Raw genomic sequence first — 22989 nt, forward strand, 5'->3', positions numbered from 1 at the left:
CCTCCCTGTTTACAGGCCCAGGCCGGACTATTTCTATCGCTGCTTCCCGGATGGAGTGGTGACTGAGGACATGCAGTGCACCGGTGACCCTGGGATCATTCTGGAAGGAAGGAAAAGTTTCCCCAGTGGCCATTCTTCATGTGAGTACACACCACTGGGCGCCCGTCACTGTACATTCATCACATCATTGTGTTGGTCGATCAGGAACATTCATTTCCTTTTTCTGTTTTTTAATGGGATGCGTTGGTCACTGGCGTTCTTCTCTGTGCTCGGGGTCTCCTTTGGAAGGAGAAGGAGCCTTGATGAATACCTGCAGTGTGTCTTGTAGATGGCTGACACTGTGCTGGTGTTGGCGGGAGTGGATGTTTGTGGATGGGGTGCAGTCAAGTGGGGCTGCTTCTTCCTGGCTGGAAGACGCTCTTTCAGAGGGTCAATTCAATGGGCTGAATGGCCTCCCTCTACACTATTGGGATGCTACGATTCTTAAGGGCTCACAATTTTAGCTGGCTGCTTGTATAGGTGGGCCCAGTGACACAGCACCTTGCAAAATGTGAAGCAAGTTAACTCAATGTGATACAACAGCCCAGAGAACAGTCGTACATTCATTCATTTCCATTGGTTTGACCTCTGGGGTGGGAAGGCGTGTCCGGGCACTGTGAACTTTAACCTCTCACCTTTATTCCCAAACTGGAGTGGTGCACAGACACAGTGTGGCGGACCCGAACGTCAGGCAGAATTGTCTTTGAACCTTGTTCTCTCCTTGCCCTGCGCAGTTGCTTTTGCTGGCCTTGGCTTCACCACCTTCTACCTGGGGGGGAAGCTGCACTGCTTCACATCGAGGGGCCGCGGGAAAGGATGGCGACTCTGCGCGATGTTCATTCCTCTTTACGTGGCAGCCATCATCGCTTTGACACGTGTGTGTGACTACAGACACCACTGGCAAGGTAAGGTGCCGCAGGCAGTTAGCATTGCCTCATAATGAGCTGTTATCTATTATCCAGCCTCTTGTGTTCATATTACAAGAACTTAGCAGCTAAAGTCATTATGGCCAGACAGGGTAAGGATGGCAGATTTCCTTTCCTAAAGGACAGTAGTGAACCAAATGGGTTTTTCCAACAATGGTTTCATGGTCACCCGTTACTGAGAGCAGTTTTCATCCCAGATTTAGTTCTCAAACTGCATTTAAAATCCTGGTTATAGTGGGTCCGATCTTGTACGCGGACCTCAGAGAAGCTCGACAGTGCAGAAGGCAACCGTTCGGCCCATCGGGGTCTGCACTGACCACAATCCCACCCAGGCTCTATCCCCGGAACCCCCACATATTTACCCTGCGAGTTCCCCAACACTAAGGGGCAATTTAGCATGGCCATTCAATCCAACCCGGACATCTTTGGAGCATGGCAGGAAACCGGAGCACCCGGAGGGAACCCACGCAGATACGGGGAGAATGAGCAAACTCCACACAGACAGTGACCCGAGGTTGGAATTGAACCCGGGTCCCTGATGCTGTGAGGCAGCAGTGCTAACCCACTGTGCCACCGTGCTACCCCTGTTCTGTTCTGCTTAGCTGAAGTTTAAATGTATTGACCGGTCCTGCACATTTCACATTAATAATGTTCACTATCTCCTGCGCTGCTTGTCTCCGTTCTCTGCCCCAAGGCAGCTCCTTGTCTCTGTGTTTGCTGCTGATGTTTCACATTGAGCTGTTTTGGGGGCAGCGTTTTTATGGGATTGGTACTTTGCCATTGCCTCCCCCTCTCAGCGGGCGGGGGGGGGGGGGGGGACATAGTGAGGAGCCAGACCAGGAATCAATGTTGGCGCTGATATCCTAAATGATACGGTAACCCATCACCTCCTCACTGCTGACCGTGAGTCAGATGCTTCTTGTGCTTTGCCAGCGCCCCAGTCCCAGCATCTCGTCATCACAATTCCCTTCACGGATTGTTCCACGTCTCTCTTCAGTTCCCAATCTCTCCTCGCTGAGTCAACCCACACTCAGGAACACGTCAGTGCTCTGTGGATTTCAGAAATCTCATCCTTCCCACTGTTAAATTAAGAATGTAATAATCTTAACAACCAGGACGAGGAAGCAATTTACTCCCCACCCCCCCCCCCCCCCCCCGAGCCCGCACAGCCATTCGTTACGATCATGGCAGATTTCAACTCCCCCCAACTCCACCTCGCTGCCTGTTAACCCTTCAGCCCATTACTCATTGAAAATCTGTCCATCTCCTCAAATTTTCTCAATGCCCCGGTTTCAGAGCAGGCTGTGGACAAAGAACAAAGAAAATTACAGCACAGGAACAGGCCCTTCGGCCCTCCAAGCCTGCACCGACCATGCTGCCCGACTGAACTCAAACCCCCTACCCTTCTGGGTACCATATCCCTCTATTCCCATCCTATTCATGTATTTGTCAAGGCGCCCCTGAAAACTCACTATCGTATCCACTTCCACCACCTCCTCCGGCAGCAAGTTCCAGGCACCCACCCCTCTCTGGGTGAAAAAAAAATCTGCCTCATACATCTCCTTTAAACCTTGCCCCTCACACCTTAAACCTGTGCTGCCTCCTAATTGACTCTTCCACCCTGGGGAAAAACTTCTGATGATTCACTCTGTCCGTGCCTCTCATAATCTTGTAGACTTCTTTCAGGTCTCCCCTCAACCTCTGTTGCTCCAGTGAAAACAAACCAAGTTTCTCCAACCTCTCCTCACAGCTAATGCCCTCCATACCAGGCAACGTCCTGGTAAATCTTTTCTGTACCCTCTCCAAAGCCTCTACATCCTTCCAGCAGTGTGGTGACCAGAATTGAACGCTATATTCCAAGCGCGGCCTAACTAAGGTTCCATGAAGCTGCAACGTGACTTGCCAATTATTGAACTCAGTGCCCCGGCCAATTACAGCAAGCATGCCGTTTGCCTTCTTGACTACCTTCTCCACCTGTATTGCCACTTTCAGTGACCTGTGTACCTGTACACCCAGATCCCTCTGCCTATCAATACTCTTCAGGGTTCTGCCATTTACTGTATATTTCCTGTCTGTATTAGACCTTCCAAAATGCATTACCTCACATTTGTCTGGAGATGACCTCACATTTGTGGCCTCACAGTGCCAGGGACCCGGGTTCGATTTCGAGCTTGGCTCACCATCTGTGTGGAGTCTGCACGTTCTTCCCATCTCTGCATAGGTTTCCTTCGGACGCTCGGGTTTCCTCCCACAGTCCAAAGATGCGTGGGTTCAGTGGATTGGCCATGCTAAGTTGACCCTAGATTGGGGGTCGGGGGGAGGGGGGTAAATATGTGGGGTTACAGGGATAGGGCCTGGTTGGGACTGTGGTCGGTGAAGACTCGAATGGCCTCCTTCTGCACTGTCAGGATTGTTCGATTGATGGTTAAAGAAGGGGTGTCGACAAGGAGGAGAATGTTTGGGGTTTCCTGATGTACTTGGGACAGGTCCTCATTTGGGGGGGTGGTTCTGCAGCTCACAAGGTTTGGGGAACTCTGCAGGAGATTATTGGGTTAACGTTGAGACTCTGGGACCTGCTGTGTGCAGGGGAAACTGTTCTCCTGCGCCCCCCGTGAGTAAAGTGCAACTGGCGTTTTGTTTCCCGTAGATGTGGCGTTTGGTTCTCTGATTGGATTCACGATGGCGTATACCTGCTACCGACAGTATTACCCCTGTCTCTCTGACCCCGAATGCCACAAGCCGTACCCGAAGACCAAACCATGGACGGCACAGGAACGTAAGCTATCGAACCCGGGCTTCAAGCTGGATGTGTAGAGAGCCTGAACCGGGAATCTCCGACCTTCTCCAATCCATGCCAACATGCCCTCCTTTCCACCCCGCTCTTTTTTTGGGCATTGTGTACACATATTTATAATGGGACCTCGTGCATCAGTGTAACCATACACACCCACACACACACACACACACAGACACATGCGCACAACACATGTGCAAAGCAAGGGAATTAAATTGACCAGAGAATCACACATTTAATTGGCTCATGAAGTTAAAACCTCTTTTTTAATTGAAACCAGACTTTTCTTGTCTTTTTTTTTGCTCGAAATTTGCAAATAAAATCCAGATAGTATACGAAGGCAATATTTCGCCATGGTTGTAACACGTCAGTGAGTTTCCCTTTGACTCAGGGAGGAGTATGATAACTCGCTGCACCACTTGTTGTGTGGAATGAATCAGGTTCAGCTTTGGGAAGGGGGAAATAGATGAGTATGATGCCCCTGCCCCTGCCCCAGCAATAATGCAGCGATTGCCAGGACCAAGTGGTTCATTCCACAGAATGACACCATGACCAGGCCCGCTCGCCCCCCCCCCCCACAAATCCCTCCCCAAACCAACCATCTGGTTGGTGCAAATCAGGCTGCTGGGTTTGTTGTGTGGGGGGGTGGTTGGTGGTGGAAGGGATGCAATTGTCTCCATATAAAAGGGTGTCTCTTTCAACGATGTTCTTCATCTCATCCCCAGGTCATGGTTGTGCCCAGGGTCCGGCCTGTGGCCACGTGTCCCACCCCAACAACTGGCTCCTGACTAGTTGGCAATGGCGAGTTCCCTGGTCTGGACAAGGTGAACCGACAATCTCTTTTTCTCTCGCTCTCTCTCTGTGCCTCTCCCTCTCTCCCTCTCTCTCTCTCTCTCTCCCTCTCCCTCTCCCTCTCTCTCTCTAATTCAGTCTCTCTCTCTCTCTCTAACACTCTCTCTCTCGAACACTTTCTTTCTCTTTGTCTCTCTCTTTGTTTCTTTCCACTTTCTAAACGCTTTGGAAAGGACTAGATCAAGCCAGTTACACGAGAGAGGTTCTGGCGTTGATTCTGAGTTATACTGTAAGATAGAGGAGCAGAATTAGGCAATTCTGCCCATCGAGACTGCTCTGACATTCGATGGTGGTTCATATGTTTCTCAACTCCATTCTCCTGCCTTTTTCCTGCAAGCTTTACCCATCCCTTCTCCCCTGTGTGGGAGGGAAAAAGTCCTGTGCTGCTTGGAAGACAATTGTGGTATGTCTTCACACCCTGGGGGAGGGTGGGTTTTGACACAACTGTGAGTGGTTTGCTGGGATGAGGTAACTGATGGCGCAGGGTGGCACAGTGGGTTAGCACTGCTGCCTCACAGTGCAAGGGACCCGGGCTCAATTCCCAGCTTGGGTCACTGTCTGTGTGGAGTTTGCACGTTCTCCCCGTGTCTGCGTGGGTTTCCTCCGGGTGCCCCGGTTTCCTCCCACAGTCCAAAGATGTGCAGGTTCGGCGGATTGGCCATGATAAATTGTGTCTTAGTGTCAGGCGGATGAATGGGGGAAAATCTATGGTGTTGTGGGGATAGGGCCTGGGTGGGATCATGGTTGGTGCAGATTCAATGGACTGAATGGCCTCTTTGTGCACTGTCGGAGTCAATGAATGCACCTTAAAGGAATCAAGTTGACATTTTGGGCCCAGAAGGGGTCAAGACAGCAACTTCTCTAACCTAAGGGACAGGATCCAATCATTGAGTTGCAAACAAAAATACAACAGCTTCACCCTCACTCGCTTTGGCTTTTTGTTTTGACCCAGTGAATCCAAAAACCAAGTTGGGTTCAAATTCTCCAGCTGTGGTTCTTCATCTGGCCCTCTGCAGCCCCCTTCCCCCACCCTGCCAGTCCGCAGTGGGCAAGGGGAACCGCGAACCTCCCTGTTATGTGACTGAGTGGGACCACACTTCAAATACATGGCCCCCTTCCCCGTGTGAGTTGTGCCTGTTCTGTGGGTGCCTGTTGTCACAGTCGCAGGCTGGGAACATGGGAATCTTTGTTTTTTTTTGGCGGTGAGTATTTGGAGATGTTAATCTTGGGCCTTGTGGGCAGACAGTGTTTGACCATTCCAATCATTGCTCTCTATGTGGACCAGAAATAGCCTCACACCCGGGTTTTCCGTTCAGTCCTGTCCACTGCTGCCATTATCATTCCGAGTTACTGCTTCTCGTACTTTGTATGGAATCTGATGTGTTGTTTCTGTGAGCTACCGTGTGTCTGTGTGTGTGTGTCTCTGTCTGTGTGTGTGTGTCTCTGTGTGTGTGTGTGTCTCTGTCTGTGTGTGTGTGTGTGTCTCTGTCTGTGTGTGTGTGTGTGTCTCTGTGTGTGTGTGTGTGTGTCTCTGTGTGTGTGTGTGTCTCTGTCTGTGTGTGTGTGTGTCTCTGTGTGTGTGATCTGGAGGGAGTAGTGGACCCTGTCACCGTTGCAAAGCTGTTAGCATTCCATTCCCTGTTGATCCTCTCCAGTGCTCACTGTCAGAGTGGGAGTTGAGAAAACTCTTCTCCAAATTGCATTTCCATTCAGAGAGAGGTGGATGGGATTGGAGCAGTCCTGTTCCAGGTTCAGTTGGTTTTGTGGTACACTGCTGCACACCTCCTACACTTTGCTTTCTCACTTTTTCAGTGCAGACTGTGCTGCAAACAGTCTCGGTGGATACATTGCTGCTTTTATATTCCTATCACCGACAGTGGTCTGAACCATGGTCAACAGCATGGTACCAGCCTCACTGCTGTCTGCTGACCAGGCTGCTGGTGGACCTCAGACTGAATCCCTTCTCCTCCATCACCTCCTGGCACCCATCTGGTGATGTTCAAATAGAAATGGTTGCCATGAGCAGGGAATTGAGTTTATGCTGCCTCCAATCGTGCGTATTTCCGTCCTGCCCTTGGGCAACAAGAGTGTAAATATTGAGGTATATATTCTATAGAAAGAACCGTCGTTCCTGACCAAACCCAGAGCTCACCTTTGATATCTTGTACAGTCACAGTGACAGACTGCAGTCAGAGTCCACTCCAGGGGAGGAATGCACAAAACACCACTCTCACGTTCACTCATTAGCATACTCACACTCGGTGCACACACTTGCACACAGACACACATGCACACACTCACCCACAAATTGACATAGACACAGTCTTTCGTGCTCGCTCTTGCACAGACATACTCATGCACAGAGGTGCACCCGTGCACACACACACACTCTTACTCTCTCTCTCTCTCTCTCACACTCTCACTCTCTCTCTCTCACACTCTCTCTCTCTCACACTCTCACTCTCTCTCTCTCACACTCTCACTCTCTCTCTCTCACACTCTCACTCTCTTTCTCTCTCTCTCACTCTCTCTCTCTCACTCTCTCTCTCTCACACTCTCACTCTCTCTCTCTCACACTCTCACTCTCTCTCTCTCACACTCTCACTCTCTCTCTCTCTCTCTTGCACTCTCTCCCTCACTCTCGCTCTCTCTCTTGCACTCAGATGCACACACACACATACACATGTTCTGAGGCACATATGGATAAAGGTTGAGATATTCCTCCACTATTTTCTCGACCGTGCATTTCCTCAGTATGTGCTGCAGGAACCATGATTGCCTCAAATGACTCCATGTGCTGTAAATATACGAAAGAAGACTGTGACAATTTTTAATCTTGTGTTTCATTGCAATATCTGAACAAAATAACCTTGTGTTGACCTTGCGTATTAATGGAAGGTATTTTCTTTGTGTTTAAATAAAACAAAGTCCAATATTTAAAAGAAAGTTGACTTTCCTCTGGTACTTTTGCCTTTGCTCACGCTGCGACCTGACTGGGTCCTGCTGGTTGGCCACCCTTTCCTGTGGAACATTCCAGCATCTCCCTGAGCCTCAGCCTCCACTCCCGTCAGCACAGAAGCTCCTTCAGCAGCAGCTTTTAATGAACAAAGGAAATCTCAATGCATGTCTCAGCTTCAGGCCAATGAATGTGGGAATATTGTGTCCAGCTCATGGTCCTCACTCAGCCTGTCGTGGGCCACTGTGGGCCTGCTGTACTATCAGTGCCGCCTTCTTATGGAGCAGATCATGTGCTCAGGTCACTTGTGCAGCATTCTGTTGTGTCAGGTGAAGTAAGTATGAGCGAGATGTGGTGTTGTAGTTCATTCTTTAACCTGTAGACTTTGATACCATCACCACCTTTTCTCAATGTTCATTTCATTTCTTCTGGCCCTGACTTCCTATTTTGCACCCACTGTACCCCCCCCCCACAACACCCTTTTTTATTTATATTTTTCAATTTGTGGGACATGGGCGTTGCTGGTTGGCCAACAGTTATTGTTCATCTCTTGTTCCCCTTGGAGGGCAGTTGGGAGTCAACCACGTTGTATAGGGATCAAGTGAATCTCTAGAATAGGGGGTGTAGGAGGAGAGTTAAGAGAGAAATCAGGAGGCAAAAATGGGACACAAAATTGTTTTGGTGGATGAGGCAAAGGAGAATCCAAAGAGCTTGTACAAATACCTAAAGGCAAAAGGGTAACAAGGGAGACAGTCGGGTCTCTGAAGGATCAACAAGGTCATCGATGTGTGAATCCACAAGAGATGGGTGAGATCCTAAATGAATATTTCTCATCAGTATTTACTGCTGAGAAAAGCATGGATGTTAGGGAACTTGGGGAATTAAATATTGGTGTCTTGAGGAGTGTACATATTCCAGAAAAGGAGGTGCTGGAGGTCTTAAAGCACATCAAGGTAGATAAATCCCTGGGATCTGATGAAGTGTATCCCAGGATGTTGTGGGAGGCTAGGGAGGAAATCGCAGGTCCCCTGGCAGAGATATTTGAATCATCGATTGTCACGGGTGAGGTGCCTGAAGATTGGAGAGTGGCAAATGTTGTGCCTTTGTTTAAAAAGGGCTGCAGGGAAAAGCCTGGGAACTACAGGCCTGTGAGCCTCACATCTGTGGTAGGTAAATTGTTGGAAAGTATTTTGAGAGACAGGATCTATAGGCATTTAGAGTTGCAAGGATTGATTAGGGACAGTCAGCATGGCTTTGTGAGTGGAAAATCATGTCTCACAAATTTAATTGAGTTTTTTTGAAGGGGTAACCAAGAAGGTAGATGAGGGCAGTGCAGTTAATGTGTCTACATGGACTTTAGCAAGGCCTTTGACAAGGTACTGCATGGTCGGTTATTGCATAAAGTTAAATCTCGCAGGATCCAGGGTGAGGTAGCCAATTGGATACAAAATTGGCTTGATAACAAAATCCAGTGGGTGATTGTAGAAGGTTGTTTTTCAAACTGGAGGCCTGTGACCAGCAATGTGCCTCAGGGATCAGTGCTGGGCCCATTGTTATTTGTCATTCATATTAATGATTTTGATGAGAATGTAGGAGGCATGGTTGGCAAGTGTGCAGATGACAGCAAGATTGGTGGCATGTGGACAGTGAAGAAAGTTATCTCCAATTGCTGTGGGATTTTGATCGATTGGGCCAGTGGGCTGACGAATGGCAGATGGAGTTTAATTTAGACAAATGCGAGGTGATGCATTTTGGTCGATTGAACCAGGGCAGGACTTACCCAGTTAATGGTAGGGCGTTGAGGAGAGTTACAGAACAAAGAGATTGAGGGGTCCAAGTTGAAAGCTTCTTGAAAGTGGAGTCACAGGTGGACAGAATGTGAAGAAGGCATTCGGCATGCTTGGTTTCATCGGTCAGAACATTGAATACAGGAGTTGGGACGTCTTGTTGAAGTTGGACAAAACATGAGTGAAGCCACACTTGGGATACTGTGCAATTCTGGTCACCCTATTATAGAAAGGGTAATATTCAACTCGAAAGAGTGAAGAAAAGATTTACTAGGATGCTACTGGGACTTGATGGATTGAGTTATAAAGAGAGGCTGGATCGACTGGGACCTTTTTCTCTGGAGCATAGGAGGCTGAGGGGTGACCTTCTTGAGGTCTATAAAATAATGAGGGACACAGATCAGCTAGAGGGTCAATATCTTTTAGGGGAGTCTAAAACTCGAGGGCAGAGGTTTAAGGTGAGATGGGAGAGATACAAAAGTGTCCAGAGGGGAAATTTTTTCTCACAGAAGATGTTGAGCGTTTGGAACAAGGTGCCAGAGGTAGTCGTAGAGGCAGGTACAATTTTGTCTTTTAAGAAGCATTCAGACAGTTACATAGATACGATGGGGAAAGAGGGATATGGGCCAAATGTGGTCAACTGGGAGAAGCTTTCGGGTTTAAAAAGAAGAACAGCATGAACAAGCTGGGCCAAAAGGCCTGCTTCCATGCTGGAAACCTCGATGACTCCTCTCACTGTGTTTCTATTGCACTTTGTGAGAGTTACAGCATCAAGTGGTTGCTCAGAAACCAGGAGCCCTTTTAAGATGGAAAGATATTTTAAATTTAGCTGAATGTGTTGCAGTTAAAGGTCGGACATCGGGAAGGGAACATCTCTCAACTCTGTCAGAGAAAGACAAGCTGGGCAGGACAAAGGGAGTTACACAGAGAGACAGTTCCCAAAAGAATCAGATACAGTCCAGACAACCAGGGAATTGGGAGAGAAAGACTGCCTTGGACGACTAAAATTAAGATTCAGTTTGACAGAGCAGACCTTGGATTTGACCTTTACTCTCAAGATCACAAGACATGTGGAGCAGAATTAGACCACTCGGCCCATCGAGTCTGCTCTGCTATTCAATCATGGCTGATATTTTTCTCATCCCCATTCTCCTGCCTTTTCCCCATAACCCCTGATCCCCTTATTCATCAAGAATCTATCTATCTTTGTCTTAAAGACACTCAATGACCCGGCGTCCACAGCCTTCTGCGGCAAGGAATTCCACAGATTCACCACTCTGGCTGAAGAAACTCCTCCTCATCTCTGTATTTCAAGGATTGTCCCTTTCGCCTGTTGTTGTGCCCTCTGGTTCGAGTTTTTCCTGTGAATGGAAACATCCTCTCCATGTCCACTCCATCCAGGCCTTGCAATATCCTGTAAGTTTCAATAAGATTCCCCCCTCATCCTTCTGAACTTCAATAAGTGCAGACCCAAAGTCCTTTACCATTCCTCACACGACAAGCTCTTCATTCCTGGAATCATTCTTGTGAATCTCCTCTGGACCCTTTCCAAGGCCAGCACATCCTTCCTCAGATACAGGGCCCAAAACTGCTCACAATACTCCAAATGGGGGTCTGACCAGAGTCTTTTCCAGCCTCAGAGGAACATCCCTGTTCTTGTATTCTACTCTGAAAGGTGGCACCTGTGACAGTGCAGCTGTCCCTCTGAGAGTGTCTGCTGAAGTCTTCCTTCACAGCTCAGTCATCTCGGTTGCTGCTTTGGACCCCCACGGGAGGGTCGCTCCCCCTTCTGCATTTCATTGTTCCTCACCTCTCCAGCCTCAGACCCTGAAAGTGTTCCCCCCACTGCACAGAGATCGATGATCATTTCAAAATCTTTCCTCCACAAGGGGCAGAACGTTGGTTTTTCGAAGAATGTTAATGTTGTGAGGGGACAGTTAAACCCAGCAAAGGATGAGGAAGTGAAGAGGCTCAGTTTGGTTCTGTGTCATGGTGCAGACTAACAACAACAATGGGAACTTCGGGGATTAGGAGCAGAAGCTTTCTTGGAGCCTGCTCCACCAGAGGGACTGGCAGGGGAAAGGGGACAGGGCCTGCGTGGATTGTAGGTGCAGACTCGATGGGCTGAATGTCCTCCTTCTGCAGTGCCGGGACTCTATGATTCAATCAAGTCATTGGGCTGATCTCTCCCTGATCTCAAATCCATCTCCCCAGTTCATCCCCATATCCCTTTAACCTGCTTTTAAAAATCAGAAATACATTTATATCCTTCCAGAGACCATTCAATGATTCAGGTTCCACCGTGCGACGGGACATCGAGTTCCACAAACTCACCACCCTCTGCGAGAAGTAGCTCCTCCGCATCTCAGTTTGAAATCTATCGCCGCTCAATCTGTACCTGCGACCACTTGTTGTAGATTGCCCTATCAGAGGAATCATTTGGTCTACATTTACTCCTGTCAACCCCTTTTAAAATTTTATACACATCGATCAGATCCCTCTCCTTCCCCCATCTAAACTCCCGTGAGTACAAGCCAAACTGTTTAATCTTTCTTCATACCACAACCCTTTCATGTCCGGAATGGATCTGATTGGGAATGAACGTGAACGGTGCTGCAGGAACTGAAACCAGGGTAGAGTGTGGGTTTCAGGTTTGCTTTCCAATGTTGTTGCTGTGTGAGAGGTGGGTTCAAACACTTGCTGAAGCAACAGTGACAAACCAGTGATCAGAATGCCAACGTGGTAAAGTAACCTTTTAAAAAAAATTAAATCCAGTCTGCCTTCAAATGGAAGTCTTTCTGAACTGACAATTCCACTGAGTCGCAAACTGAAATTGGGATTTGCCTTGAAATATTTTTACAGTTTGGGTGGCACAGTGGTTAGCACGACTGCCTTATAGCATGAGGGACCTGAGCTCGAACCCTGGCTTGGGTCACTGTCTGTGCAGAGTTTGCATGTTCTCCTGTGTCTGTGTGGGTTTCCTCCGGGTGCTCCAGTTTTCTCCCACACGCCAAAGATAGGTGGATTAGCCATGCTAAATTGCCCTTTAATGTCAGGGGGACGATATCGGGTAAATGTGTGAGGAGAGGTGGGATTGTGTTTGGTGCAGACTCGATGGACTGAATGGCCTCCTTCTGTACTGTCGGGATTCTATAAAAGTGTGTCTTGAGTTGGAAGGTGTCAGAGAACTCCATCAGGAGGGTAAAATCAGAGGAAGCGAATAGCACGCTTGCCCTGAAGTGGAAGGCAGGAGCTGGGGTAAGTCCTGGGAGCAGCAGGAAACAGAACTGCAGGTACCAGCTTTAAGAGGTGAGGGGGAAGGAGGGAGAATTGAGTCACTGTGGAAGCTGGAGTTCTCTCTCTCTCCGAGGCTTGGTGAGAGAGAGGGATGTGTATTGGAACCAGGCCCACAGAATCCCATGGTTCAATCTTTGCTCCCCAGGACCCTGGTTCAGGGGAAGCGAGATGTGAAGAAACAATTCCTCAGGCTGTTGTATGGGGCAGTGTGAGTGGATAAGAGGCTGTGAGGTTGGTTTTGTGGACTGCGATCTTGCCAGTCCTTTGTTCGAATCTGCCTTGGGTAAGTGGTTGGATTTTAATGGTGTAATGAAGCTGTGAGGATATTTTAAAATGCTGGATGGGGAATGGAGATGTTCAGTGATGGGGACGTTGTAATTTCAAACCAGATTTTCAGCTGTGATGGGAATGAAATATTGAAAGGGGCAGAGATGTCAGAGTCGTTTCCATTCACCAAGTATCCTTTCCCACAGCTTGGTGTTTGGTTTAAATTTTCACACAGTGACTGAAGCCAGGCATAGAGTGTAAAACAGGAAGAAGAGAACACAGATGTGAAGTCTGACCCAGTGAGGGGTACAGTAAGCAAAGCTCCAGTGGCGTAGAGAGGAGGACTGGTCTGTCAGTGTCTGGAGGCTTGTACGTGAAGTGAGTTCAAATCCCAGCTTTGCTTTTAACCCGAATACAGAACGGACTTGTTTTCATTCACCAAGTCCTGCAGGGGGCAGAGATATGAAGTATAAGATCCAAAAGCTCATAAAGCAAGGAAGGCAGAGTGGCTGAAAGGATGCACGCTCGCCTTCCTGCGATAACAGCTATGTAGGAGCCAGGTTCAAGACTAGGTCAGGGCAGGAAAGCTGCATGTAGGGTGGGACAGGGGAGTGGGGAGGGTAGGACAGGGTTGGTTACAGCAGAGGTGTAGGTGGGAATCAAAGTGGGGTGGAGCAGAGCAGAGCAGGAAGGAAGTGGGTTGGAAAAGAGGACAGGTAGGTGGACCCTGCCCAAAGGAGAGTGTGAAGGGAGCATGTCAACATTTGCCTCGGCAGGGTCCAAGGTGGGTGAGGAAAGAGTAAGCATAAAAGCTAGGAAAGGGACACAAATAACTCTTATGGGTTGACCTTTGCATTCTATGCTTACTGTTTCCTCACTTCCTTTTCCAGCGCTTACTCTTTCCTCACCCTCCTTGGACCCTGCCCAGGCAAATGTTGACATGCTCCCTCCACACTCTCCTTTGGGCAGGGTCCACCTACCTGCCCTCATCTCCAACCCCCTTCCTGCTCTCCTCCACCCCACTTTAATTCCCACCTACACCTCTGCTGTAACCAACCCTGTCCTACCCTACATGCAGCTTTCCTGCCCTGACCTAGTCTTGAACCTGGCTCCTACATAGCTGTTATCGCAGGAAGGCGAGCGTGCATCCTTTCAGCCACTCTGCCTTCCTTGCTTTATGAGCTTTTGGATCTTATACTTCATATCTCTGCCCCCTGCAGGACTTGGTGAATGAAAACAAGTCCGTTCTGTATTCGGGTTAAAAGCAAAGCTGGGATTTGAACTCACTTCACGTACAAGCCTCCAGACACTGACAGACCAGTCCTCCTCTCTACGCCACTGGAGCTTTGCTTACTGTACCCCTCACTGGGTCAGACTTCACATCTGTGTTCTCTTCTTCCTGTTTTACACTCTATGCCTGGCTTCAGTCACTGTGTGAAAATTTAAACCAAACACCAAGCTGTGGGAAAGGATACTTGGTGAATGGAAACGACTCTGACATCTCTGCCCCTTTCAATATTTCATTCCCATCACAGCTGAAAATCTGGTTTGAAATTACAACGTCCCCATCGCTGAACATCTCCATTCCCCATCCAGCATTTTAAAATATCCTCACAGCTTCATTACACCATTAAAATCCAACCACTTACCCAAGGCAGATTCGAACAGAGGACTGGCAAGATCGCAGTCCACAAAACCAACCTCACAGCCTCTTATCCACTCACACTGCCCCATACAACAGCCTGAGGAATTGTTTCTTCACATCTTCCTGCCCCTGAATCAGGGTCCTGGGTAACAAAGGTCGAACCGTGTGGGGTTGGTTACAACACAACAGCATGCAACCCTCTCACCAAGTCTCAGACAGACACAGCTCCAGTTTCCACAGCTACTCAATTCTCCGTCCTTCCCCTCACCTCTTGAAGATGGTACTTGCTGCCCTGTTTCCCGCTGCCCCCATGACTTCCTCCCAGCTCCTGCCTTCCACTTCAGGGCAAGCGTGCTCTTCACTTCCTGTGCTTTTACCCTCCATCTCAAGACCTTCTTCGTTCAACAGTGAAATATTACAAGGGTTAGAGACCGAACACCAAGATTCTCGGAAGCAGATCCTCATTTCAGTTTGTGACTTGGTGGAATTCTGAGGTCAGAAATACTTGTTTCATGTTTCAACCATAAACCATGTTGGGAGGCACAGTAGTACTGCTGCCTCAACACCGGGGATCCAGGTTCAATTCCAGCCTTCGGTCACTGTATGTGTGGAGTTTGTATGTTCTCCCCGTGTCTGCGTGGGTTTCCTCCAAAGTTGTGCTGGTTAGGTGGATTGGCCATACTAACTTACCCCCAATGGCAGGGGGATGAGCAGGATAAATGTGTGGGGTTATGGGGACAGAGGCTGGGTAGAATTGCAGTTGGTGCAGACTCAACGGGCCAAATGGCCTCCTTCTGTGCGGTAAGGAGTTTATGAAATTTCCTCCTCTTTGCCTTCTCTCTGAGATGAACCTCACAGGACTGAAGGTTTGACAGATGAGGCAAAGTTGCTCAGGACACACTCTGCCTCACTCAGTGTCTGCCTGTCCTGTGCCCCTTAACTGACTTCAGTTTCCTCCAAGTCACAGATCATTATCGCCGTGTCTCCTGTCTCATCTCTATCCCTTCAATCTGTCACCTCCTGCCCCTTGAACCGTCAGCAAAGAGGAACAGCTTCCCTTCCTCCAAAATTGTCATTATCTTGTCCTCCTCGCTCAAACCTCCTTCTTAAGATCATAAGATATGGCAGCAAAATTAGGCCATTCAGCCCATCGTGTCTGCTATGCCATGCGCTCATGCTCTCATTCCCATTCTCCTGCCGTCCCCAACAAAACCCTTCACCCCATTACCAATTAAAAAAAAACTAACTCCTCCTTAAATTTACTCACTGTCCCAGCATCCACTGTATTTCGGGATAACAAATTCCACACATTCACAACCCTTTGAGAGAAGGGTTGGCTCAGCAAAGAGCAATCCCAGCTTCTTCAATCTGATATTGCTGTTAAAATCTGCACAGCAGCTCCCTCCACTATCTCCCCAGAACCATTCGGAAAGATCTCTGCACTCTGTTAAATCCTCCTTGCTCTATGATGGTGCGAGAACATGACAAGTTTCTCAATAACTCGTCACCCTCTTTCTATGGCCCTTGACTGCCTCAGTCTCTTTGCTCTCTCCTTCAATACCCAACACCCTTCAGCTAGCGAACATCTGGCTTTGAACCCACCCTCCTGCAGGTCAGTAAGATTGTAACACACAGCAACAGGCTTGTGAAATAATCGTTTTATTGCTCACGCAATTCATTACTGCACTCCCAGTGCTTCTGTGTCGCTGCTCAGTGAACTATTCATATTTGTAGTCAGTGAGAGAGGGCATGAGCATCCACACTTGGAAACCATGTTAGAAAACAGCGTTACCGCCTGTTACAGTTCAGGAAACTCATAAGCAGTCAACTGGTCATTCACTTGATGAGGAGTCAGGCTTGTGCTGGAATTTGCCCATCTAACGAGGTGCATTTTCAACGCAATCGGAGAGAGAGAAAGAAAAAATAAATAAAGTCATCCTTGCACATGGTCCAGTCAGGGAGCCGCAGTTCCTGTCTCCAAATTCTGTCAAGGACAATTCATCATCTCAGGTCCTGGAGACAGAAGCCTCAGTGGCCACACGGGACATCCCCCTCAGTCATTCTGTTCATGGGAGAGTTGAGAAAGCTTGACGTATCTCACCCAGCTGGTGAAAACTGTCCCGAGGGCAGATGTCACATTGTTACCTCCAGGGCAGCCTCTCCAGAGAGCCACATACTGCTCAGGTGGAGAGAGCCTGGCCTCCCAACGCTGGCACGCCAACCTCACCCGTGGGATGACCATCAAGTCCACATCATGTCAGTGCTTTCCGCAAGGTAAGGTGAGGCAACCAAGCAGGGGCAGGGAAACTGGTCCATAAATTAGTGAGTGAACGTTAGAAAGAGAAGGTGATGCAGGGAGGGCCAGCTCCTTCCTTGGGTCCCACCCATGTTAGTGCCATCATTCAGGTTCCCTCTCCATCAGTGCTGCACTTGTTCAAGACTGACTCCCAACGTCTGGTAGACTTCCTTCAGGATTAACAGAGCCGTATCCTCTGATTCCCTAGATGGGGCAGAGAAGAAGTTTAATTACAGTTCAAAGGAAATGGATGGGGAAACGAGGGTGCGCCAAATTGTGGGAAGGGTATGAAGGGTAATGACACGGAGGAGAGGACAATCTCAGCGGAGCTCTCTGGATTCTAGGCTGAGGGGTCACAGGGAGGGAGGTGATGGCTGAGCGATAATAATCGCTCGACTTTTCATCCAGAAACTCAGCCAATGTTCTGGAGACCCAAGTTCGAATCTCACCACGGCAGATGGTAGAATTTGAATTCAATTTCAAAATATCCGGAATTAACAATCTACTGATGAAACCATTGCCAACTGTTGGAAAAACCCATCTGGTTCACTCATGCCCTTTCGGGAAAGAAATCCGCCAGCATCACCTGTGACTCCAGAGCCACAGCAATGTGGTTGACTCTCAATTGCTCTCCAAGGGCAACTAAGGATGGGAAATGAGTCCCGGCCCAGCCAGTGATGCCTGTATCCCATGGATGAATAAGAAATCTTAGGATAAAGCGCAGCATATTTAAAACAGAGTTGAGGAGAAACGACTTCTCCCAAAGAGTTGTGAATCTGTGGAATTCACTCCCCCAAAGTGCAGTGGGTGCTGGCACAGGGAGGAAGTTTAAGGAGGAGTTGGACAGATTTTTAATGGGTTGATGGGTTATGGGGAGAAGGCAGGAAAATGGGGATGAGGAGCGTATCAGCTACGATCCAATGGCAGAGCAGATTCGATGGGCTGAATGGCCCAATTCTGCTCCACTATCTTTTGAACTCCTCTTCCTTCCTCCATGTGGCACCTTGTCTGCATGAAGGCCGGCTTCAATCAGCAAAACATGCATTGATATAGCACCTTCAGCGCACAAGAGAAACATCCCACGGCCAAGCTCAGGCCAAAATGAAGGACAGTCTGACACGTCAGAGACATGAGTTGGGGAGGTGACAAATAAACTTGAAGTAAAATTGCCCCTCAGTATCCCGAGATGTGTGGGTTCAGGGAATTAGCAGGGTAAATACTTGCGGTAACAGAGATTGGGTCTGAGTGAGATGCTTCGTCGGAGAATCAATGCAGGCTATGGGCCGAATGGCCTCCTTCTGCACTGCAGGGATTCTATCATTCTAAAAGGGTGGGAAATGGCAGGACAAACAGAGGAGAGGCTACTCCAGCACTTGGATTGGAGTGAGCTGCAGATACAGCACCAATGGGGAGCCCAAGGTGGCACAGTGGTTAGCACTGATGTCTCGCAGTGCCAGGGACCTGGGGTTCAATTCCCAGCTTGCGGAGTTTGCACATTCTCCCTGTGTCTGTGTGGGTTTCCTCCCACTGTCTGAAAGACGTGCTGTTTAGGTGGGTTAGCTGTGCTAAATTCACCCTCAGTGGACCCAAACAGGTGCCGGAGTGTGGCGACTTGGGGGGGGGCGATTTTCACACTAACTTCATTGCTGTGTTCATGTAAGCCCAGTAATAAGTAAGGTGGGTGGGCTGGGTGTGCTGGAGAATGAACAAGGGGCTATGTAAATGCACTGACACATTTGCAGTTCCTCCCCACGAGATCCAGGAGAAGTCAGGAGAAGGTATCGGAATGGTTTCTCAGGGACAGACACACTGCTGGCCTCAATGCTGTTCTGTGAGACTCATCATTCCCTGAAATCCCTTCAGCACGAACCGAGCTTTATCACAGACTTTTATTCATTTGTGGGTCATGGGCATCGCTGGGCCAGCATTTATTGCCCATCCCCAGTTGCCCGAGAGCAGTTGAGAGTCAACCACATTGCTGTGGCTCTGGAGTCAGATGTCAGCCAGACTAGGGTAAGGACGGCAGATTTCCTTCCCAAAAGGACATTAGTGACCCAGATGGGTTTTTCCGACAATCAACAGTGATTTCATGGTCATCAATAGATTCTGAATTCCAGATGTATTTTATTGAATTCAAACTCCACCATCTGCCGTGACGGGATTCGAACCTGAGTTTCTGGATTCATGGTCCTGCAATAATCCCACCAGGCCAAGGCCTCCCTGGCACTTGCCCACTGCTCCAGGGGATCCCCTGATGTGCTGGCAGTGACGGCCTAACCTGCTCTTGGCTTCTGGACAGACCCAACCTGACTCAGGGTCACAATTCACCCCACGCCACGGTCTCCGACTCAATCTCCCGGTGTCCTCTCCTGTGCTCGGTCAACCTCACCGCTCCCTTACCAGTAACAGAGGTGGCTCTGCAGGGCAAACAGGTACTCATTGAAACTCTCAATGGGTTTCTCCTGCAGGACGTAATCGATCCGCCGACCACCATTTAACATCCCAATCTTCATCTCCTCCTCCTCCTCTTCCTCCTCCACGGAAAAGTTGCTGTCTGTCTCCACGTCAGCTGCATGGGAAGATCACACGGATCAGACTCATATCCACACAGCAGGGCTCAGCTCACTAACTGTCCCAAGGTGCGAATCACCACGGGAATAAGAAAACCAGGCCACAAAAAACTACGAAAATTACAGCACAGGAACAGGCCCTTTGGCTCTCCAAGCCTGTACCGACCATGCTGCCCGACTGTACTAAAACAAAGGGAAAGAGCAAGGTAAATGGTGAGATGCTGTAGAGTGCAGTAGAACAGAGGGATTTGGGAATACAGATACATAATTCCCTCAAAGTGGTGTCACAGGTAGATTGGGTCGTAAAGAGTGCTTTTGGAACACTGGCCTTGACAAATCAAAGTATTGAGAATAAGAGTAGCAATGTTATGCTGAGGTTGTATAAGACATTGGTGAGGCTGAATTTAGAGTATTGTGTACAGTTTTGGATATTACTAAGGTTGAACGAGTGCAGAGAAGGTTTACAAAAGATGTTGCCAGGACTTGAGAAACTGAGTGACAGAGAAAGGTTGGATAGGTTAGGACTTGATTCCCTGGAGCGAAGAAGAATGAGGGGAGATTTGATGGAGGTGTATAAAGTTATGATGGGTATGGATAGAGTGAATACAAGCAGGCTTTTTCCACTGAGGCTCAGGGAGAAAAAAAAACGAGAGGACATGGGTTAAGGGTGAAGGTGGAAAAGTTTAAAGGGAATATTAGGGGAGGGGTCTTCACACAGAGAGTGCTGGGAGTGTGGAATGAGCTGCCAGATGAAGTGGTAAATGCAGGGTCACTTTTAGCATTAAAGAAAAACTTGGACGGGTACATGGATGAAAGGGGTGTGGAGGGGTGTGGAGGGGTGTGGTCCAGATGCAGGTCAGTGAGACGAGTCAGAAAAATGGTTCGGCACAGACAGGAAGGGCCCAAAGGCCTGTTTCTGTGCTGTAATGTTCTGTGGAAAATTACAGCACAGGAACAACAACTCTGAGAGGACTATCTAACAGAGGAAAGGGAGGCAGAGTGGTGAGAAGGTGCAGGGCACAGATTCGGGACCTGACAATTCGCCACACAGAGAGAATTGTCAATGTACAAGAGGGCAGAACTCGAGGAGCCGAGTGACGGCTGGAGGAGATGACAGAGGGAGAGGTGAATGGACTTGGAGGGATTTGAAATTTAAAATCAGGATGTTGCTTGACAGGAACCCAGAGTGGCTGGGTGGGCAAAGGGGGTGACTGGAAGCCATGCCCACGTCACTATGTCATGATGTGGAGATGCCAGCGTTGGACTGGGGTAAACGCACTAAGAAGTCTGACAACACCAGGTTAAAGTCCAATCAATTTATTTGATCGTAAACCCACACGCTTTCAGGGTTTGTCCCTTCGTCAGGCGAATGGAGAGTTCTGGCCTCAGACAGAGCATATAACAGCACAGACAGTTCACAGATTACTGATTGGAATGCAAGGCTTTACAACTAATCTGCTGTTCAAGTCTTAAAGATGCCGACAATGTGAGTGGAAAGAGCATTGTGCATCGGTTAAAGAGATGTGTATTGTCTCCACTCAGGACACTAAGTGAGGTTTTGCAAACCCAGGTAAGTCTTGGGGGTTACAGACAGTGTGACATGAACCCAAGATCTTGGTTCAGGCCGTCCCCATGTGTGCGGAACTTGGCGATCAGTCTCTGCTCAGCGACTCTGCGCTGTCGGAGCGTCACTACGTCACAGGTGGACTGGGGCCACACACAGTTCAGGTTCAGCACTAAGACACTGCCACACCAGAGAGGCGAGTGCCTTCCTCACTCTGCCGCAACACACACACCCTCCCACATTCCTTCAGTCCCTCAGGGATAAATTCACCCAGCTCTCAGTCTCAGCATGGAACCAGACCTACAGCTGGGAAAGTGACACTGCAATGTAGTACGAGACAGAGGGAGAACCTGTGTGTCTGAGAGAGTGAGTGTGTGACGGGGAAAGTGTGTGAGCGCGCGAGGGGGCCAGAGCAAGGGGGAGAGAGAGTCTGAGAGTGCATGAGTGAGTGAGACACAGAATGGGAGTAGAGACAGAGGGCAGTGGGAGAACGAGTCAGCCTCACCTTGCTTCTCCTTGGCTTCTGGTTTGTTGTCTTGTTGCCCCAGGGTACTCGTGTTGGGTAAAAGCTGTGGTGTAGGAGACCTGGTAAAAGACTGCCAGGCATTCCGCAGGGAGCAGAATAAACCATTCTTTAAATCAGAACCCATCCGTGTCAGACTGTCCTTCAGTTCTGTTCGAATAGAAAGAAAGATTATCTGAGAGAGATTGCTTTACTCAAGGAGCTACCACATTAACCACAATGGAGAATGTGCAGATTCCGCACAGATAGTGACCCGAGGCTGGAATTGAACCCGGGTCCCAGGCGCTGTGAGACACTAACCAGTGTCACAGTGCCACCTGAACCAAGGCTGGGAGAGGGGTGGGAGCGGGAGCAGTGGGTCATACTGGGAGAAATGGGAACCCTCACTTGTTCTCTCAATTTCTTGTCTCCATCCAGATCGAGGCAGGAGTGTCCCTGACCACAACAGGCTCCAAGCAAGCTGGGAGATTGACCACACCCTGGTCTGGTGGCTTTGCAAGGGTCAAGTAAAGGCAACCAAGTGGCCTCGTTTCGTTGATTGTACACGGACAACGAGATACGCGTCAAAGTCTGTCTGAACCACATATGGAGCACAGTCAGATGGAACATTTTGAGACTGAATGATGCTGAGAGGGAGGAAGTCGCTGAGATAATGTGGTCAGATCTGGCCCTGGTTCAGTGTGTTGGAGACGCAGTACAAAGTTCCCTTACCCAGGTGCATTCTCTTCCTGCCCTTGTGATGAGGAATCAGCATTGGCTCCAGTTCCACATCTGGTACAATCATAGGTTCAATTCTGTAAGCCACAGGATCAAACTGTGGAGGGTCGGGGGGGTGGAAAGACACATCAACATGGTCAAAATTCCTGTTAGTTAAACACAAAAACTCAGTGTTCCTCAAACCAGGAAGAGGTACCTGCCAACTCCCCAAACCCGGAGCAGGAACCCTGCCAATATACCAGTGGGGTGTGTGGGAGCAGGAAGCTACCAGAGTGTCTGTAACAAGACAGACATTTTCCCCAACTTTCAAACTGTGCGTCAGGGCTGCTCCCCAGTCAGAGGCTAAGTTCTGGGGAAACAGGGAGAGCAGAGAGAGGGGGGGATGTGGGAACTGAAATCAGCGCAGGCATTGCAGAGTGTGGGGATCCAGAGAGCGACACGCAGCAAAGGGCCAGACTGCACCAACTTGGGATTGGGAGCCCGAGGGGGGTGTGTGCGTGAAAGATAGAGACACGTGTGTGTGTGTGTGTGTGTGTGTGTGTGTGTGTGTGTGTGTGTGTGAGAGAGAGAGAGAGAGACGTACGAGAGACAGAGGGAGATAGAGTTGTGCTTGATATGATAATCAGGTTCCAGCATTACTCCTCCCACTAAAATTGACAAAGAGTAAAATTTCAACGTTTTTAGATTCCCCACTCCGATAGTGACTGTTACTTCCAGGTATTAATGTGAGGGTGTCGAGGCAGGAGAGTGGATTGG

At 49.0% G+C, this 22989-nt stretch overlaps 2 protein-coding genes across 2 annotated transcripts; one reads left to right on the plus strand and one right to left on the minus strand.

Annotated features, from left to right (window-relative positions):
• Positions 1–6: 6 nt before the first annotated feature.
• On the plus strand, positions 7–4660 carry LOC145340737 (phospholipid phosphatase 5-like). The gene is made up of 3 exons (XM_080185198.1): positions 7–140; positions 774–944; positions 3613–4660. Exons 1-3 carry the CDS (start codon positions 71–73, stop codon positions 3777–3779), a joined length of 408 nt encoding a protein of 135 aa, XP_080041324.1. The 5' UTR covers positions 7–70; the 3' UTR covers positions 3780–4660.
• An 11566-nt stretch (positions 4661–16226) lies between these two features.
• LOC145340736 (triacylglycerol hydrolase DDHD2-like) lies at positions 16227–22325 on the minus strand. Its single transcript, XM_080185196.1, has 4 exons — positions 22228–22325; positions 21499–21666; positions 19260–19428; positions 16227–17063 (listed from the first exon to the last, which is right to left on the minus strand). Exons 1-4 carry the CDS (start codon positions 22298–22300, stop codon positions 16982–16984), a joined length of 492 nt encoding a protein of 163 aa, XP_080041322.1. The 5' UTR covers positions 22301–22325; the 3' UTR covers positions 16227–16981.
• Between the last annotated feature and the right edge of the window lie 664 nt (positions 22326–22989).

The sequence above is a fragment of the Carcharhinus amblyrhynchos genome, unplaced genomic scaffold (assembly GCF_965287045.1).
Source record: "Carcharhinus amblyrhynchos unplaced genomic scaffold, sCarAmb.v2.hapA chromosome_1364, whole genome shotgun sequence".
NCBI classification, from domain to species: Eukaryota; Metazoa; Chordata; class Chondrichthyes; order Carcharhiniformes; family Carcharhinidae; genus Carcharhinus; species Carcharhinus amblyrhynchos.

Excerpts from the sequence above, each read along its gene's own strand:
- LOC145340737 (XM_080185198.1), top strand. The coding sequence starts at position 71 with ATGCAGTGCACCGGTGACCCTGGGATCATTCTGGAAGGAAGGAAAAGT. Across the intron at positions 141-773 it reads CCCCAGTGGCCATTCTTCAT|TTGCTTTTGCTGGCCTTGGC; the intron begins GTGAGTACACAC and ends TGCCCTGCGCAG. Across the intron at positions 945-3,612 it reads CTACAGACACCACTGGCAAG|ATGTGGCGTTTGGTTCTCTG; the intron begins GTAAGGTGCCGC and ends TGTTTCCCGTAG.
- LOC145340736 (XM_080185196.1), bottom strand. The coding sequence starts at position 22,300 with ATGATTGTACCAGATGTGGAACTGGAGCCAATGCTGATTCCTCATCAC. Across the intron at positions 19,429-21,498 it reads AGAAGCCAAGGAGAAGCAAG|CTGACGTGGAGACAGACAGC; the intron begins GTGAGGCTGACT and ends CTTCCCATGCAG. Across the intron at positions 17,064-19,259 it reads CAGAGCCACCTCTGTTACTG|GGAATCAGAGGATACGGCTC; the intron begins GTAAGGGAGCGG and ends TGCCCCATCTAG.